Source organism: Sceloporus occidentalis, unplaced genomic scaffold (genome assembly GCF_023333645.1).
Source record: "Sceloporus occidentalis isolate IW3139 unplaced genomic scaffold, rSceOcc1.0.p SCAF_131, whole genome shotgun sequence".
NCBI lineage: Eukaryota > Metazoa > Chordata > Lepidosauria > Squamata > Phrynosomatidae > Sceloporus > Sceloporus occidentalis.
This window is the reverse complement of record NW_028317111.1, coordinates 1,966,283-1,988,215: the sequence shown is the minus strand read 5'-3', so window position 1 is coordinate 1,988,215 and position 21,933 is coordinate 1,966,283. Positions and strand designations below refer to the sequence as shown.

The 21,933-nt window shown below is 33.2% G+C and overlaps 1 protein-coding gene across 1 annotated transcript; it reads left to right on the top strand.

The window, feature by feature from the left end:
* The first annotated feature begins 333 nt into the window (after window positions 1-333).
* Window positions 334-20,774, top strand: TFAP2B (transcription factor AP-2 beta). The gene is given in 11 exon segments (XM_089499189.1): window positions 334-381; window positions 3,288-3,314; window positions 4,141-4,251; window positions 4,253-4,366; window positions 4,368-4,484; window positions 4,487-4,600; window positions 7,326-7,383; window positions 13,333-13,552; window positions 14,980-15,098; window positions 17,628-17,769; window positions 20,474-20,774. Coding segments are annotated over 11 exon segments (1,371 nt in total).
* Window positions 20,775-21,933: the final 1,159 nt, after the last annotated feature.

Sequence of the window (21,933 nt, the reverse complement as noted above, 5' to 3'; positions counted from 1 at the left end):
TATTTAATATACCCTAATATTATGTATTTACACACATGTATATGTGCACATATGGCTGTACATACATAATACTCATCCATATCCACTCCATTAAATATAATGATAGATTTGCTGCAGGAATTTGTTATGTCCTGAATGTTCATTCTTTTGTTCCCAGCCTCAGACATAACTTGCTCTTGTGGGGATGTTGGATTTGATGCCTTTTCCCCCCTTCTTCTTCGCCTTCTTTTTTTTCCACTTGGAGTGGGATTATTATAGACAGGGACACAGTGGGAACACACACAGCTGCTGTTCATATGTATGTGTCCATCTCACACTGAAGACTCCAACATCATGCTCTGGAAACTAGTGGAAAATGTCAAATATGAAGATATCTATGAGGTAACAGCATTAATTCGCATTTGTGTTTTTTTTAAATATTTCACTAATTTTAGAGTTTATTGAGCAGTTTTTGTGAAATTTGTAAATTTTCTTGTGCACTTGTACTGAAGATCCTTATCAGATATTTTGTTCATATAATCTAGTAAATAGTTTTTGGGTTGAGAAACAAATTTAATCTCATAGTTCCATTAAACAATACATTTTAATTTGATGTGTCAAGCACATTTGGTGCATTGAAAATAACTCAACACTGATTTTATATATAACAATTTAAAGCAAACGAATGTTTACATATAGGATAGTTAATATATTAAATATAAATATAGTTTCTTTGAGATATTTTAATAAATATAAACTATAAATGATGTAAAATGAATATTTCTAGAATGGAATATGTAGTAGTATTCTAATGTATATTTACATACAGGAATTGATCAATTGATTTTTTTTTTAACTATTAGGGTCGATTGTGAATTTTAAACCAGATCCGGAGTATTTTTGTAAAAAATGTAAAAGGATTATATGTGAGGTGTTGATTCTTTATAACAATAAGTGTGCTTGTTTTTGGTCTTGGTGGGGGTGGACATCATACTTGCTGAAGTAAGACCTTTTTATGAGGTTTCTTAAACAGAGGTCATCGCTTCCAACTACACAGCCAGAGAACTTAGTTAATGTTTAAAAAGTACCAAGACTGCTTGACTATTAAGCAGGATTTCAGGAAATATTGTAGGGGTGTGGAGGAGGACTACTACCAGAAGGCTGTTTGATATATATTTCTGTAGAATATATTTATGAAATGGTGTTGGAGGCTCTGTTTTGACAATGATTTTATTTTAATCAGTCATAGTCCATATAAATGAGAAGGTGAATGCAAATTAGAGCATCTGAGACTAAAGGATGGTGTTCCTTTAAATGGGCTTTTGAGGGGTCCTATTGGTCCCATCTCTGTGGGCAGCAAGCTCCCTTATACCAAGAATGTATGGGTTGTGAATAGCTAAAGTCAGGCTTATTATAAACTGAACAATCAGGCATATGCTGAATTAGTTCCATGCTATGCAAAACAGCCTCTATCCCACCCTTATTCTCTGATTCTCTCTCTCTCTTTCTCTCTTATTCTCTTTTTCTTCTATTTGTTTTTCTTCTTTGTGTCTCCATCTCTCTCTGCTAGCATCTCTGGGTTAAAAAGGGTTAACCCATATAATTCTAAAATGTAATCTGCCACTCTTAAATCTTTCTTTAGAGGCTAGTAACATTTTAAAACTAACGTTTGTGTCCGACAACGTTTACCCCAATACTTATTATTTTACAATTGGTTTTAAGTGAGGGTAGTTTTCCACAATTCTTAATGTTTTCAAATCAGCAACTGCATACCCCACTACTTATATATGTTTAATAGAAGTAGTTCTAGATGCCAACCCTTTTCTGGTTGCTGATTTAGAGGTCTTTAGGTGAATCTGGGTTAACTATGCTTCTGTGTGCACTGGGCTTCAAAAGATTTACTAAAACCATTTTCAGGCCTTGGAGGGTTAAAATGCGTTTGGGGAGGGGGGGGGAAGATAATTTTGAGACAAATAAGTAGAAAATACAGCCAGGCTGGTATTCCTCTTTCACAAAAAAAAAAACATCAAAGGGAGTCCAGATTGCCTTTGGCTTTTTGTCAAACTAGAATTCACTTTCCTGAAGAATCCAACAGAATTTAGCCTAAAGAAAAATAAAAGTTTTTTTCAAAAAAAGCTAAAAAAATAAGCTGTTTTTCAAGTTACTCTGCATTTACACAAACAAATTCTTAGCGTCAAAGACGTTACTTACAGCTTCAACACACCAGAATGTACAATTGGATACACTACTATATATATACTTTGTTAACTATTATACATTGCACTGTGATATATATAAAGTATATATATATATATATAATGTATATATATAATGTATAATGTATAATATATACAATGTATCAAATTGTAAATATTGGTGTGTTACTAACATAGCTATAACACCATTTATTTCCATGCATATCTCATAGTGTAATATATATTTAACAATATGTAATATATATATATATATATATATATATATATATAGATCATGTTGTTTGCATTATAAAGAGTATAATGTTATATAGAATATAAAATGATACCATTTAATATGATGTATAATATAATATAATATGAGATATAATATATAATGATATCTTTACTATAATATAATGTGTCCATTGGTAAATATAGGTGTGTGAAAACATTTGTGATTTATTTAAAATGCCAGTATTAATCACTGAAGGCTATTAGCAACGTCTAATTAAGTACAGGATAAGGCTCTTTTTTCCTTTTAGCCTCTAGCTGTAAACTGTAGTGTTTCTTTAATCCCACACACCCCTGTGTGGTGCAGCCTCTCCCCCAACTTAAATGACACAGTGTATATCTCTTTTTTTTTCCTCCCCTAGTAAACTTTTTACCCAAGACTTCCTATCTCCAGCCCCCTTGTCTGATCACATATAGTAATTCTTCACTGGATGAACGTCACTTACAATGGTTTGGGAAGCTCAAAAAGCTGGCTGCACATGCATGCTCCATTTGCTCTCCATTCTCCCTTTAAAGTAGTCCTTGTAATATTAATAGTCATGAATATCAATTATTATGAGGGGGTGTAGAGAGGCAGAAGGGTAGGGGAGAGCAGGCATTCTGAGCTTTGCCTTGGGTGGAAGCAGATCCACAGCTCCAAGACACAGAAAGAGACAAGAGAGAGAGAGAGAGGCTGTGAATACATAGAAATATATTTTCTATTTGAGGACATTTTTTGATGGATAGTTTTGAAAACATCTCAAGAAGTGTTCCAGCTTTTGCTTCATACAAGAAAATATTTTATTTTTTCTAACTGCTTGCAAGACATTACATTTTGGCCAGATGTTAGTCCACACCTATTCAGCTATGGTGAGTTAAACTCATTTTTTAAAAAAAAATCTTTTTTTTCTCCTTTTTTCCCTTTAAATGCCTTTGGCTTTATAATTTAAGGCAATAATTGGAGGTTCCACAGATTCTTAGTGCTGGTGTGAGGTGGGCAGAAGTGTCAGCAGGAGACTGGAAAAAACTTCCCACATTTTGCTCTTGGCAATTTGGAGTACAAAGTTAACTGATTTTTTTCTTTTATTCATATTTTTTTTTTTTGCTTGTTTACCAGTCTTAGCCAGGGAGAATTTCAGGATTTTTTTAACCTCTCTTTGGGGTAAAGCAACTAAATTATTTTAGCCCTTTGTTCACCGATGTTTAATTAATTTGTAGATTTGTATTTTTTTATTACTGTTCAATTTTATTTTTCCCCTCTTATTCCGAAGGTTAAATGGATTTATTTTGTATTGCGATGTATTTCATATAACAAGTAATTTTTCCTTTCTTTCTTTTTTTTTTTTTTTTTTAAAAGCTGTTAGTCTTTCAGTGACACCGGAATAAAGGTGGCATTTTTCTTTCTTTTTTTAATTGTTTTTTAACATTTTACCATTTTCTTTCTGATAATGCGAATATCAATGTAATTTAGCCTAAAAAACACAGAATGTCATAATTTTAAAAACAATACTTTAATTGCATAGACAAAACACATTAACTGAATTTGAAAGTTGCATATTTATAATTATCATGATATTTTTGAGCATTATGCACTTTTGTTATTCAAAATGCTTCACGTGTTATATTGATGATATGTTTGATTGTATTTATGAATGATTGGGGTATTTTTAGTGACCCTCTTGTCTTTTATCTCCAGGACCGCCATGATGGTGTGCCCAGCCATAGCTCTAGACTCTCCCAGTTGGGATCAGTGTCTCAAGGACCCTATTCAAGTGCCCCTCCGCTGTCACACACACCCTCCTCGGACTTTTCAGCCTCCATACTTCCCACCTCCATACCAGCCTCTACCTTATCACCAAAGTCAAGACCCTTACTCCCATGTCAATGATCCTTACTCTCTAAACCCTCTGCAACCAACCCCAGCAGCACCCCTGGGGACAAAGGCAGAGGCAAGACGTCGGTTCGGACACTGGGACCCTCCTTCCTCAGCCTAGAGCTTCATTGCCCCAGCTCTCTGGACTTGACCCCAGGAGGATTACCACTCAGTTAGGCGACCAGATGTTCTTCTCCACTCTGCACATCATGGGCTCGACTCTGGGATGGGTGACAGCCTGTCCCTGCATGGGATCGGACACCCAGGCATGGATGATGTCCAGGTAAGAGGGGGACATAGGTGATCCTTAAGAATACTATTTACTTGTGCACATTTCAGCACAGGATACTTTGGCTGACCATATTTCTAATTAGAAAATTGTAGTAATGTATCATTTAACAGGGGAAGTCATCAGCACACAGAAGGTTATATTTACATAAATGTAAGTTTGTTGTTCTGAGATAATTGTACCCCTAGGGTGCACACAATGGATCCATGTAATTTTCAAAATAATTTAACTGAACACGATACTGGATTGGCAAATATATTTAACACAATCTGCTGATTATTAATAATATTCTATGTAATACTGAATTTATTACATACAATATTATACATATATACAGGAAGAGGATTGATAAATAGAGATGTTTCCAGTACATTATTCGTAATTTAGGTAATGATGCTTTAGTGTAACATTGTGATAAATGAAAGGTTATAATTTCACAGAATCTCATATTAAAATCTGACCAAGGTCAGATACTAAGCTCTATTGTTTAATTTTAAGAATTGTGATCAAAATTATCCGCTACAGTAAAAGAAAACGCTTATTTCGCATATTAAATACCAAAAAGAATATGAGCCCAAATTATATCAGAAAATGTAACATTTCTTGTGAAAATGTGTCTTTGCGTGGGAATTTGTTTGTCAGGATATATCTCCAACTACAAATTCGAGTTCGTATACTTTCATCTAAAATGGCAACTTTTTTTAGTATACTAAATTACCGAAAGTAAGAGATTTTCCTCGCTTTAGGTGGGTTATTTTTGTTATATTTTCGTACATAATATCAAACCGAAATATAAAAATGAAATAATATCCAGGTGTTTAACGAAATCCCCTGAAATAAACTTTTATGCATGGTTAAAACGCCAAACAATTTCTTTAAAAACGAATCCTTTTAAACAATTCTAATGGATGGCAATATTGATGAAATTGGGCATGTAGCAAATTTTTCTTTAACATAATATATAAATTTGTATTGCCCTCCTTCATTTTCTAAATTTTTATTCTCAGCAATAATTAAACATTAGCCAGTGTCACATTTTAAATTAAAGTTTAGATCGGAATTATTTTTTGTAGTATCTTTTTTCGAGACAACACATATTAACCCCTGCGTGATCTTGGCAAGCGAACTGGGTTTTTAGTCTAAGGTGATTAGCATTTTTGTTTTTAAAAAAAACAAATTAAAGACATAAAAAAATCTGATGCATTCAGACCTTCCTGTATCAGTTTAAAGTAAAGAAATGTCGTAATTACAAGTCTCTGTTGTTTGTTCCTTGTTTCTGCAAGCAGTCCTAATTAAATCTTTACGATCCTCTGAGTGACTATTAAGTGCCAACAAGCTGAGTGGGTATCCTGAGCAAAAACTCAGCAGGAGATGGTAATTAGATAGAAAATCAGACAGGAATCTTCTCATTAACTACAACAACTACGCCACATTGCTGATGGAGCGTGGGGAGTGCAATTTACCTGCCAAAACACTCCACGCAGATTATTAGGTGTCATAATAAGCTGGAACATGACACCTCTACTAATTTTCTGGGGTGTTATGTGTGTGTGTTTTTTTTTAAAAAAAGTTCTAGCAGGTCCTAAAATCATATGATATCCTCAAGAATGTGAATTATTTTTAGATTCCCACAAAAAACAGACTTTTAAGGGTTACAATCTGGTAATCCCCCCAACACACACACACACACAAACACTAAGTGTTCCAGTTCTCTTATAGCTTTAATCAGGTCGTTGTGAATTAGATAAGTTTTCTTCTAAAGTGATCAGAGCAGTTAGATGGAGGGTCAGGAAATAAAAGGGTTAAAAAACACATTTAAATCCAGCCTTGTCAGGTACTCACTCAGATGCATTATCATTTTATATGTCTGGAAATTAAAAGGTTAAAAGGAACATTTAAATTCAGTGTTGACATAAAAAATTGCTAATTTTTTTTACTGAAACCGATAAAATATACAAATTGTGATCATATATCTGTATTTATAATCTATCTATCTATCTATCTATCTATCTATCTATTTATCTATCTATCTATCTATCTATCTATCTAAAGGAACACAAACATTAGTAGCATTTATTGTTTAAATGAACTAGTTCACTTTTTTAGTATTATCATTACTACTTGGAGTCTGGGTATTACTTATGGTAATAGAAAATGACATTTTAAAATATTTGTCACACTCCACTAAAATTCTCATCTTATTTCCAATGAGATTTGGGGGAAAAACAATCTTTAGAACTATATTTATTTAGACTGATCCCTGACTTCCAGTAATATAAACTCAGATATATTCATGAACAGAAAATAATAACCTAAACCTGTGAGCCATTAGTGTGCAGGATTCTGTATGTAATTCAATGTTTAACAAGATAAGAATAAGGCTTCCTCAAACACACACTTCCCAGCTCATTTTTATTATCAGCTCAGATCATTTGACTGTATTTCATTTTCACTCTGTGGGCCCTGAATAATAAACTGTGTCCTGGTGGGTTAATATAAATGTTAATCTCTGCACCTCATGATTAATATATGTATGGGTGGATGGATTCTCTATCAATGCATATATATTTCTAACTCTTTATACATATATATATATATATATATATATATATATATATTGTGTGTAAGCATCATCTATGTGCAGAGGTATAATTCTTTGCATTTATGTAAATAATATTTATATATCGTTTAATATAGCTGGGATATTTTATTTCCACAGTCAGTTGAAGATGCCAATAATGCAATGAATCTTTTGGATCAGTCAGTCATCAAGAAAGGTATGTATAATCACTCCATTAAAATCTAATTTCCCATTGATTGTATTCAAAACAATAATATTGTAGCTTACACACACGCAGTAATTAACCAAAACTTGATTTTTTTTTCAATAAAAGCATATTAAAATAAATTTTTTGGTAAATATCTAAAACATATTGATGGATGTTAAAAATTTCATAGAAGAATACATACGCACTATTGTATAAATGCTAGGCATACATACATTTCTTTGTAGTTCAGGGATTTGTATTATTATTATTATTATTATTATTATTATATATACCTAGACATCTCTTATAATAATATATATTATATATCTTATGATAATATATAATAATACTATAATATAAAACATATATAATAATTATATATATATATATATATATATATATATATAGTGGGGCTAAAAAAACATAAACAATATGTACTTTCCATCCCATCCCATCCCATCCCATTTTCTAGATCGTGTGCTATAGAAATGAATGTATGTGCACTTGTAACATGGTTGGTTATAATAAATTCAGTGAACTTGTCATCAAAAAAACACATGCACAGAATCACACCCCAAAATACCCCTCTGCCGCTAAGGGTGTGCACTTAACAAATGTTTGCAGTCTTGTGTACAGCTGTAATCAAAATAATTAAGTAATTCAATGTAATTACAACAACTCATTTTGGGCTTATTTCTGCCTATCCATTTTTATTCTACATTTCACACTGACAATGCATGAAAATACCAATGAGGGGTTCGCTGACATTTTGGTTTGGAGAATTGGAGGATTTTACAAGGGATACTATATTTAAGTAATCTGGGTTTAGATTAATTTACAGTTGTAAAAAGATGCTTATTTAAACATTTTAAAACCAGTGATCTTCCTCTAGAATATTACACATACACACACACACACACATATATATATATTTATACACATATTATCTTTTAATTATTCAGCACCAACAATTACAGTGCTTCTTACAGTTCACAAGCTTACAATCTAGAGGACAGATAGATAGATAGATAGATAGATAGATAGATAGAGAGATAATTAGTTAGATAGATGTATATTAGTTGCCAGATTAATGGTCACCTGTGCCTAGGGCCCATTACCTTAAACCAGGCTAAAAACCAACTGATATTCCCTTTGTTTCATTTTGCTGTTAATTACATCTAAGAAGAATAATTAATGGCTAGAATTAATGTTAAATCTAGGCAATTTATTTAGTTGCATTTGTTTTATAATTATTATATACCAGTATTAGTCTATGCAGTGTCAATAACTTTGCATGTCAAGCACAACTCGACCCTCTGCAGGAAAAAAAGTGAACCCAGGGGGGCATATTGTTTTGGTGGCCTCTTGGACATTTAAAGGGTTAAACTTTCTTTTGGCCTTATTCCCTGTAGCTGACCAGAGAGTTTGAGGTTTACTCTCTGTCTGGTGTAATTGGCCTCCAGATAAATATATTATAATGTATTTAATGCAGGGAAAAGGCATTATCCTTTTATATAATTATATTACAATATGAAAACATACCTCTCTGCAAAATTTGTAGGTTAAGGATTATGATTTTATTCAGGTATCAGTAACTCTTTAGAGGTTGGATCAAGAACAGATTAGAACTGAAATAGAATCTTATATACATATAGGGAAGGTGTAATAATAATAATAATAATAATAATAATTAGAAATAAATGAACCATTTGCAAATACACACTTGTTTAAAATCTCTGTTTAAAAAAAATGATTTTACTATGTAGGTGGGGTGTATTATTATTGCTAAATCTGATAATTTTTCCATGCCATAGTTTAAATAGGAGGCTATAGACAATTATCATGTACTACATCTAAGGCTTGATCTTTATTACCTAGGAAATCACTGATTTTATTTCATTATTCTCTGCTATAGTCTAGGGGGAGCTGGGAGATAAAATTAAGGATAACGTCAACACTTTTAATGGAATTCAACCCCATAGCTAAAAGATTGCCCCATAAAATAACAAACACTGGTGAAGGCCATCCATTGTTAGGATTGGCCAGGTAACTAGAGGAAGAGGATAATAGAATCTGCCAAAGTATCAACATTAATTTAAATTAAAATAACATTTGATACCTTGCAGTTTACAGATTAAAACTGATATATATTTATATATGTGTGTGTGTGAATTAGTCCGCAGTTTAGACCTGTATCACATATATATATATTTATATACATATATATATATATATATACATATATATATGTATATATATATATATATACATATATATATACATATATATATATGTATATATATATATATATATATATATATATATATAGCTGCAGGGACCTAATACCAGCAGGTAAACTGTAATTGTCAGATTGCACAACATGCCTTTACAGTGTTCTTAGTCAACACCCAAAAGCTATTTTTTATATTATTTATAACATTTGAGAAAGATTATATATATATATATATATATATATATATATATATATATATATACACGACATGTTGGAGTTATTGGAACAGGTGCTGGCTAAAAAAGATCTACGAAAGATAACAGAATGATAACAGCTCTGTTATAATAAATAATGTGTTGATTACAGATAAAAATATCAGAAGAATTTTGTACAAATTTTGATTTACTGTAAAGTTATCAGAATGGAGAAAAACAGGATAAAACAAGTTTTTAAAATCTCTGCTAGTTATTTCTGAAACAACCTTTCATGCTTCAAAAATACAGATGATATGATTCAATTTTTAAATAAGAATTTATTAGTGCTTTTCCACTAAATTGATAAAAAAATTCTCTTTAAATTAATGACTCCATTAACCTTGATTTTGTGTTTATTATAATCGTTGGTTTCCCCCCAAATTTAGGTCAGCTAAAAAAAACTATTTAAAAATCCTAGGTTAAATTTACAATAATGTAGATGTATGTCCATGTCATATATGACCGAGAATAACAGGGACAAAGAAATAAACTAAAAAAATAAATTTTTTGTGTTATATGCAGTTGAATCCATGAGTCTGTCAAAATCAGGAAAAGGTGTAACTCAAAAAATACAAAATATAATTTATTTACAAACATAATGAAAAATGAATGGAGAAGGGTATGGTCCTAATTTTTGACCTAACGAAACGTGATTCCTTACTCCTGACTTTTAATAGCGGCAGTTTTCTTCTCCTAGTTAGGCTTCCTATCTGAGACTAGCTGACATTTCCAAAGTAATTTAGTTAAGGCTTAAATGTGTTGTTCCCAGAAGAGAAGCAAACAAGGAGAGTTAAGGTAGCCAGTGTGATAAATGTCTCTTTCATTTGAGAGATCTCCAGAGCTCATTTAAGGCTAATTTTCTCTATGATCCCCCTTTGAGCTATTAATGTAATAGTCAGGGACCATGGTCTTATTTCTATAGCCTGATCATTAAAGTCCCCATTAGACTCAAGAGTCTGTGGAGATAATGTAAGGTGCACTTAAGATCCTGTAATATGTATTGGCAGAGGGTGGTAAATACGATTTTAAAGGGGGTTGGTCGGCGACCAATCAATAAAACAATAATGAGAACGATTCGCTACATTAACACATCCAAATTCCAAGTAGACATTAAAAAATCATTTTAAATTCCTTCTCCCCATAACGACCTAGGAAAAAAATTTCTGAAATTAACATAATATTTACTATGTATCTACACATATGATTTGTCAAAACTAAATTGTATGTTAATATGTATCCTAAGAGACGAGAAAAAATAGTATTAAGAGTATTCAGTTCAGACATTTAAAGGAGATGCAAGGATAGAATGACACAGAAATAAGTAGGTGTGAAGGTAAAATAAAAATTAAAAAAACACAGAAAAAGCAGAATAAAAAACAGGATTTATGAGGATTTTAGAGCGGTATTAAAATGAAAATTGTAATATAATAAATCATTTTTACACATATATATATATATATATGGATTTATGGGTACCCCGAATATAAAAAAAACCAAGAGACCAACAAACATATCTATCTACCTATCTATCTATATCTATATATATCTGTATATATATATATATATATATATATATATATATATATATATATATATATATATATATATATATATATATATATATATATATATATACAGATATATATATATGTCCATATCTATCTATATATAGATATATATATATGTTTGTTGGTCTCTTGGTTTTTTTTATATTCGGGGTACCCATAAATCCATAAATTTAAAATGTATGAAAAACAAAAATACAGTTCTTTAAATTGTAATCTCACCTGCTCAGATAGAAAGATATTTAATGGCTACATGGTGGGATATCACGCCCTCCGGACTTGAAGGGTTAAGGATTTTCTTTTCCAGTTTAACCATTTGGGTAGCAGGATGTCTGTACCCCCTTCTGGCATTTCAACTATGTTTTGCTGGTTCAATATTCTTAAATACAGACACTGCAGTCATTGTTTTGGCAGGAATGGGGTTAATTTATGCAGAGAAAATAGTAAACATGTAAAAGAGTGTGGGGGCTGCCTGCTGAGACCTCTCCATGCACCATTTCCTTACCATTTCCTGATGTCCTTCTAATGCAGCCTCACTCAACCTGAAATTAAGTTTCCATGAACAGTGTATGCCCATAATTACTAACAAACCCACCGAGCATTGGCTACCCTGCACTGCTAAAGACCAGCCAAAAACAACCCTACTAAATGTATAGATCAAAAAAAGTGTTATAAAAGTATATAATGAATCAATGGATTAACATTGAAATACAATGAAATTTGAAATGAAACATTTTTTTAATGTATTCCCTAATCCCTATGTTTTCCTTTTGTAGTTTTTCAGATTAAGTAGTTTTGTAGTTGGACACATTGAAACCTTTATGTCAGAAATTAAGAATATATTTACTCTACCTTAATATCTAAAAAAAACCTGAGAAGACTAATGAGGTTTATGTTATGTAATTATGATATTTTGGCGAAACGCCTTATAACTAGAAGGATGGGGTTCGGTAACTTTGTGTTACTACCAACAGAATTTGAGGCAATTATGGATGATTGCAAAAATATACATTTATTTACTAAAGCTGAAAAACCGAAATGTTAAAAAAAACGGAAACAATTTGTTATTAAATATTTAGTTTCTTGATATTTTTTTAAAAAAATATTATACTATTTTCAGTAATTGTGGAATAATTCGAATTTACTGATTCCACGACTATTCCTGGAGAACGTTTTAATTAACTGGAAACATTGATTTTTGTGATCGAATTTGTTCGAAATATTTTCAGATGGATTTTATTCATTATTATTTCCTCAAATTGGTGTGAAAAAAATATATTTTTAGCAAATAATTGCAAATAATTCAAAAACCTGCAGCATTTATTAAGATTTATGTATAAAAGGTGGTCTAAAGAGCGATAATACAGAATATCGTCAGATGGAATTTTGCGTATTTAATTTAAATAGAAAACGTGAGAAATGAAAATAAACACTATTCTTTTATTCTTTTATTATATTAGATTTTACAAAGCGAAAAACATAGTATATGTAGGCGGAATTATAATAAATGTGTCTAATCAATATTGGTAAATAGCAGGGGACTTAACCACTTAATGGCTAGGGGCCATTAGAAAAGTGAGAATTGTGAAATGATTGATTAACCCTTGACATTGCAAAAAAAATATCAATTTTCTGCCCCGGCCACCCTGACTTGTGAAGATATCACCAAGGATTTTATTAACTATTTACTCTGCCAAACATTTCTTTATTGCCTAGCAGTGAAATGGTTAAGTACAGTTTTTATTCCAAAAGAGTACGTTATTATTTATTTATTTTATTTCCAATTTTAAAATATTATGAAGTCAAATGGTTGGCTCTCCTATGGTAAAAAGGGGTGGCTATTAACCATTTAGCTACAGAATCTTCAGATCTAATGTGTCAATGTCTCTTTTTCTGTTCTCTCCAGTCCCAGTACCACCAAAATCTGTCACCTCATTAATGATGAACAAAGATGGATTTTTGGGAGGAATGACTGTGAATGCTGGAGAGGTCTTCTGCTCAGTGCCTGGTCGCCTGTCTCTTCTCAGTTCTACATCCAAGTACAAAGTGACAGTGGGAGAGGTCCAGAGACGCCTGTCCCCACCAGAGTGTCTCAATGCCTCCCTCCTAGGAGGGGTACTAAGAAGGTAAGGAATCAGCAATCATCTACTGATAGAACTTTAACATAGAAACACAGATAAAACTCACTTGGTCTATGTAATCCTCCCATTCAGGAGTCATAATGCCTGTGCCATGCAGGTTTGAATTCCCTCAGTCTAAAAGCCTCTACCACTTCTGCTGGGGGGCTGTTCTGCGTATCTACCACCAATGTTAAACACAATGTTTGACTGGATGCTACTTACATTTATTTTACCTGATACAACACCTACATTCAATTAGATAATATTTAAGATTTTGTAGGGGTTTGAAGAGTTCTCAGATAACTAGAACCAATTGGTAGTCCTCTGCAATGCATAGTTAAGATGAGGAAATGTCTTGAAAGTTAGTTCGCTGATGAACTATACATTACTTAGGGCCAGTCTGGCCTTTGCTCAGGTGAGGGGCTGGTAAGGGGAGCAGTAGGGAGGTGGCAATTATGCTCTGGGACCCTCTGATTGTATTTGGCAGCCTTTTCCTACAGGAGAACAATACCAGGGCTGGCTCCTCACACTAACCTCAGTGAATTGAAACATTGAACAGCCCCCTCTTTAGTGAATAAATCCCTTATATACATCATGGATTGCTACAATTATATTAACCTTTACTAATGTCTGGGGATAATAAAAAAAACATGTGGCATCAAAAATTGGTGAGTAGTATGCAATTCCTGTCATCTTAACCACAAGAAGGCACATATCTGATATTAATAGTCATATCACCCCAGACCCCAGAAAATGCCCTATCCTTGGCAGTGTGATGTAGGGAGGATTCTATGGCTCCTATCCCTGCTACCTGATTGACTTTGATTGGCACACATCATAAAGTCCTTATATCTCATTCCATGTACATTTAAGTCTTTACTCGGTACCTGGCGAATGCTCTTGAATACACTCACAAATAATAGACACTTATAGAGACATAAACAAAAATCACACAAATGTGTAGAAACACTGACATACAAATTATTACTGACCATATATCAATAATTATTTGATTATTTATGGTCAATCATTTAAAAACAACAATAAACCAAACATTAATACTACTACTAATATTACTACAACTACTACTAAAAATAATTAAATTAATACATTATTATTATTATTATTATTATTATTACTATTATTTAAAATATGTTGAAATATTTTTAAATTATTCACGGTAAAGTAGCATAAATACATTAAAACATATAGGCATTTATGTGCATTATTATTATTATTATTATTATTATTATATAGCGTCATCATATTCCGTAGCATAGCATTAAGAATATCATTAAACCTTTGACTTTATATTTTAATTACCTGTTTACACATAAATACACAATAACACTTTACTTCTGTTTCACTGGAAATCTCCAGGGTTTCTTCCATAAACTGTAGGTTAACCGTATTGTTAATTTATCCAATTTCAGAGCAAAATCGAAAAATGGGGGGAGATCTTTAAGAGAGCGGCTAGAGAAAATCGGATTGAATTTGCCCGCAGGTCGCCGCAAGGCTGCCAACGTCACCCTGCTGACGTCACTGGTAGAAGGTAAGTGGAGGCTCCTACTTCCTGCTCTCAGCTCCCGTAACCCCTGTTATTGAAAACCAGGATGGGTGATCCCCTGACAGGGAACGGTTAACCTTTTCTCTTCCAGTCACATTTGCTAGAAAAATGAGTTATTTATTATTATTATTATTATTATTATTATTATTATCATTATTATATTTCGTACTTAGTTCTCAAAAAAGGCTCTCCTCTTTTTTGGTAGTCTGAATAGTTAATTATTTTTATTTACACAGTTCTTATAAGCTTAGTTTTAAAGCACAGACATCTAGCTGGCAAACATTATCGAATTATTTAAATTACAACTCTGCAATTTTCCATTTTTATTCCAATTTATTTCTTTGGACACTTTGTGTTAATGTAGAATGCCACTACCCACTAGTAACTAATGCATTGGTTTTTTTTTTTAAATAAAATCAAGTAATGGGAATGTATTTCGATTTTATAAATAATAATAATATTAGTAGTAGTACAATTTGTATAATTACATAAAAAAATATCAGTCAAATGACCACATTGGCATCCATAATTTTAAAATAAGTGGGATTAGTTGTATGTCATTTAATCCTGTTACAGTGTATACCCCTGACAAATTGGTAAATGCTCATAAATCGTCGAAAAAATCAGAAAGGGCTACTGAGAGCTACGGCAGCCAAAGGGTTAACACGATGATTAAATTACAATATATATATATATATATATATATATATTCCAAATGTCTTAGTCATTTTGATTATAGAAGGTGCAATATTAAGTTAAAAGAAAATACATAACATAAAAAATGCAATTGTTGCCATCAGAATGCCCCAAAACCAATTAAAGAAGCCTTGAGACCCACATCTACATGGCAGGTTAACCTTTTGAGTGCCAGAGGGGATATTGAAGACATCTGATACTAAAAATATTAAATGACACTGTAGAATCCAGCCCACACGATAATCCAAATACGCTATAATGCTTAACCCTTTTAAAGCCAAGGATGCAGTCTATTGTATTTTTTATATGATGGTTTACAATTTGTTTCTTAAAGGGTTAATACTACTAATAATGAAGGAACAACAAAAAATCAGAGCCTTGTGGTCTTTTTGCACATTTTAAATATAAATTAAAATATGAATGTATAGCAATCAGTCCCTCTCCCTGATTTTTAAACATATCAACCTTGTTTGTGCCCCTAAAAACTCATACGTAACTTTATAAAAATATGACGTCATGTCCGTCACCCTATGTTCTCGTGTTTGTCTGTAAATGAAACACATTGGTTTAGTAAGTCAGCCTCAAGTGATTTTTTTCTGTTTTTGTGAAATTTGTATTAAAATCTTGTGTCTAAATTATATATATATATATATGCTAAACAATACTCCCTGATCATAAAATCAACCAAGAAATAATTTGTAAAAAATTGTTCTAGCTGTCAGGTTGAAATCCTTACAGCCCCCCACCCCAGGTTACTCTTAAAAAAAAGATAGAAAATAAATAAAATAAATAAAAAAATGTGTTGTTTTTTTTAAAAACTGAAAAATATATTTTTTTCCTTGAGGGGTCATGCCATAATCTCTCAGTATCCCCCTCAGAGCCTAAATAGCCTCAGCCATTTTCTTGCAGAATTTTGTGAGCAGAAATTCGCATTCCTCCGAGTATGAAGACGAGTTTTACAGGCTGCAGGCTAGAAACCTGATACCAAATTTGCAGAGCAAATGACAGTTTGAATTCTTTTAGCACTAATTATTATTTTTCTTCCATGAAAAGATGGTATTTGTTTCATTCTGTCAATCTCCACCCTTCTGACACCCTTCCAAACTACAAAGAATACAACAATTTAAAAATACAGACACCCATTAATAAGTGCCATGATTAAAAAACATGTATATAAAATAATATATATAAATATATATATATAAAACATAAAGAAATGATATATATAGAGATATAATTATATACAATTATATATATAAAAATTAAAATAAATATATATATTTTTTGTAAACATAACTTACATCACTACCATTTAAAATACTACTACTATACTACTATTTAAAATAAATAGAATACTTTTTATCGTTATTTTATTGTATCAATTTGTAAATAAAAATAATTTTGAACATTCTTTTTTTCCAATGAAAATCAAAGCAAATTCCATCTCTTAAAAGGAGTTTTAGTTCTAGATAAATCATTATATATTTAATAAGAATGCTGATTTAAGTTATCTTGTACATCATAATTACTTTTATTCACATTTTAATAACTTATTTACTATACAAACTTATAAATATTTCTAAAGGCTTAAAAAAACTCACACAGTAAAGTTGCGATTTCCAGTACACAGCCTTACTGGATTTTGTGATAATTCACCTTATTATGTGTTCTGTATTGGTCTTAGATTCAGGAGACATATGCCTAGCCCATGCAGGTTTAAATTCTCTCACTTTTATTACCCTCTACCACGTCTGCTGGGAGGCTGTTCTATGTATCTACCACTCAATGTGACTAATGAATACACATTTTTCCTTACAGGCGAAGCAGTGCATTTAGCTCGGGATTTTGGATATATTTGTGAAACTGAATTTCCAGCCAAGGCAGTATCAGAATATCTGAACAGGCAGCACACAGACCCTTCAGACCTGCACTCCAGGAAGAATATGTTGCTGGCCACAAAGTGAGTGAATGAATAATATTATCTCCATTTATACTGTTATTGAGTATTTATCCTGCTTTTCCCCCTCATCTTCCCTGCTGCTGTATCTTTTATCACTGATGCTGGTACTTTATGGACTGCAGAAGAGCGTTATAATGGATTAATAATATTATTAATGAGTTCCACCTGCTGAAGGCTTGTGCAGTATGTGAGATTTTGACGTCATCAGTTCTTGGTGTTGTTGTCCTACTGGCCAGCTGGTATTATGCCTCTGGTGTGCCTCAGCCTTTTGTGTACCAGTGAGCCAGACCACAAGGCTAATGTGTGCATGCTGTGTGATGGGCTGTAGATGCAGGCCTGCTATTAGACTGTATTGTGTGGATCCAATACTGGACATTCTGCTTGGTTGTAGGCCTTGGACTCTGCATTATTAGATTGTAGCACTGCATGGTGGTGGTTGCATTTAAGGCCTGAAACACTGGGCAGCTGGGGGTTAAACATTCCTATTTTAAGGCAGTATTAAACTGTATTATGGGAATTCTGCATTATGGGCATGGAGCACTGGGTGTCACCCATTGAGGACATGGAGCACTGGCTCGCACTGCATCATGGACATGTAGAACTGGGTGTTACTGTGTTATGGATACATGGCACTGGGCTCACACTGCATTACACTTACACAGTAGCACTGCCAGTTTGAGTGACACTCTACTCCCCAAGCTCTGCCGGCTGGGCACGTAGCACTGGCGTACACTGTATTATGGACACGTAGCACTGGTGTACACTGTATTATGGGCACGTAGCACTGGGGTACACTGTATTATGGGCACGTAGCACTGGCGTAACTGTATTATGGGCATGTAGCACTGGTGTACACTGTATTATGGACACGTAGCACTGGTGTACACTGTATTATGGGCACGTAGCACTGGCGTAACCGTATTATGGGCATGTAGCACTGGCGTAACTGTATTATGGGCACGTAGCACTGGCGTACAGTGTATTATGGGCACGTATCACTGGCGTAACTGTATTATGGGCACGTATCACTGGCGTAACTGTATTATGGGCATGTAGCACTGGTGTACACTGTATTATGGACACGTAGCACTTCATGGCCAGGGTAATATTACAGTATTGCCATGCAGTATAGCACAGACAGAGTTACTTTGCAGTGGGTGTATGTTTGATCCCCAGACATCACGCAGATCTCTTATTTTCCGCTGAATGGGAAGCTGTGGCTTTAAGCTAGCGGTGGGCTTCAGTAAAGATGCAGGTGTCAGATGTGAGCAGGGTGACTGCTTAGCCTGGGTGCAGAGTATGCCATGCAGGCTCCGGTTATAGAATAATTCTGCCCACACTGGGGGCCGGGCTGGTATTTTCTTCTATCGATAAATCAGAAACAGTTTGTCTTACCCTAGTCGGTTCTACTTCTGTCAGGACCTTTGCATGTATGGACTGTAAGAAGAGCTGCGAAAATTGTTGGCGCCATATGAATAAAAGCTAATAATAAAAATAATAATAAATATAATAATAATATAAGTTGATAAAATAATAATGTTGTAATGACTTTTGCATGGATTCATGTGCATTCCTGGGACCCTGCATTACGTTTAGAACTTGGGTAGTTCCTCTACCACCCCCCCTGTCCTGACTGTCAAATTGATTTAAAAAAACAGAAGCTAGATTTTTTTTTTTATAAAAATCATTTATTTGAATGTGTACACATGTTTTCTTTTGAACATGATTTGAATTTCATTGCCTCTTTCTGGAAGGTCAAAAGATAGAAGCGGTTCAGACATTTAATTAGTTGCAGATCACCTCATTTTGACTTTGAAGATGAATAATGGCTGACTTTTGCCATATATTTTTTTTTAACCCAAATTCAAAGTTTCTGGGAGTTTGATTGACAGTCCAGGAAAAGCTACAATTATCCCATAACACCTTTAACCTTTAAGTATAATTAGATAACAACATTTAGTTTGGATTCAGGATTCTGCCTCATGGCTCATTTAATGAAGAGAAATACAGAGTAGAGAAAAAAAGTAAGCGTTAGAATATTTAAAACTATTAGAAAAAATGCTTAAAAGGAAGAATATTTTTTTAATTCCTAATGGTCGTAATTATTGTACGCATTTAATCAATATAAATGCAGCGTACAACGGTTTACTCAATGGACAACCACTCCCAAGGCGTTCAGCCAACCAAGACTTTGGCAGATATTGTTAAGGTCTTACCCTGAGAAAAAACCATCATCAACATTTCTAGGAATAATAAGAAGCTGCCACCATTAAATGAAGTTAAACATGTAAAAATTGGTTAAATCTAGGTGAATAATTGCATTTCTCAATGCTATATCTTGTTGAGAAATTTCACAGATAAATGGATGCATCTAGTCGGCCATTTTGAATTGCATGCTAATTCTTAAGTATAGCTTATTCCAAGCATTCTGTCCCAATTGTCTGCCTCCTGTTCATCCAGCCCTCCCTTCTCTTTCTTTGCATGCCTGTCTGTGTCACGTTTGCCTTTTCCCTACTCTAGATCACCTATCGATAAAGATTCAGAAAGCTTGAACTCTCTAGGCTTGAGTAGGCGGTGGTATTCCGTTTCTGCCAATGTAGTTTTTCCACAGTAAACATGGAGTTAAATATTAAAATAATTATCATTAGATTTGTGTTCTGTTTGTAATGCCCTTGGGTTTTTCTCCTTTTTTCCCCCACTTCAGGCAGCTTTGTAAAGAGTTCACGGATCTCTTGGCTCAAGACAGAACGCCTATAGGCAACAGTAGGCCAAGTCCCATCTTGGAACCTGGGATCCAGAGTTGCTTGACTCACTTCAGCCTCATTACCCATGGCTTTGGGGCTCCAGCCATCTGTGCCGCCCTGACAGCTCTCCAAAACTACCTTACGGAGGCCCTCAAAGGAATGGACAAGATGTTTTTGAACAACAACAGCACTAACAGGCATTCTTCTGGAGAAGGACCAGGTAGCAAAAATGGGGACAAGGAAGAGAAACACCGAAAATGAAAGCAAAAAAAAAATAAAAAAAAAAATACTACTACATCTTTCATTTTAGCTTTAAAAAAATATCGGACCGGCTTTGGGAAAAAAAATAAAAATATATATATACATATATATCAGATCGAGCTGAAGCAGAGAACCACCTTTTGTTGTAGCGCACAAAAAAGACTATGCAGGCTCATTATCTGAGGACCAAGACAGCCCCAACCAACTTCCTTTGTAATCTCTTTACTTTAGACTACAGGAAACATTACATTTTGTAGAACCCTCTCTAAAGAAAAGTCGCCTCTTGGAGAAATATCGGAGAAACATTTTTCTTTTTCAATTTCTTTGGCTTACGAGACACAACCCAACCATGAAAAAACACGAGAGTTGCTGGGGAACTTTTTGGAATCTGGTTGAATTCTCAAAAGTGTTTGTGGTTCAACCTACAGCTTTCACATTTTTGGGTTCCTAACTGTGGACATTGTTGAAGATGTGTGGGTCACTGGTGGCTCTAGCTGGTGGCAGAGGAGACCAGAAGATGTCATTGAAAAAAAAGTCAATTACCCAAACAAATGGATGTTTCTTTTTTTTGTTTTGTTTCTTAAATCTTCTCTTACTATCTTTGCATACTGTTCTGGACATTATGTGTTGTAATATATGTGGTTTGACAATTCACAGTAAGATATGTCGGCTAGTGTTTAAAATCATTTGTTAAAAAGTCCGACTGCCTAGGTAATATTTTTTGTTTTTTTTGTTTTATTTTTCACAGTGGTGCCATGGGGTGGGCATAATTAATAGTCTACCTTTTTTTATTAAAAAAAAAAAAAAAAGAATGAAAGAAAAAGGCTGTTTATCAATTGTTTTGAAATCCTATAATTTTCTCCAAAATATCCCCCCGCCCCAAAAAAAAATTGAGAAAAAAAATGTCCTTGTTGTTAAAATTCATATATTTACTATAGATCTTTTAGTGATAATTTTTGCCCACGAGATGTTCGCGATTTCATCATTGGCTCCCATTTTTTTTTCTTATTTATCAAATTACAGGGAAATCACCTCTCACCCTGTTATTTTTAGGTTGAAATACCCTTTAAAGAGCACTTTCAGAATGAGTAATTCTGCAGGAATACCAGTTATCTTTCTTATATATATATATATATATATATATATATATCAACATTTA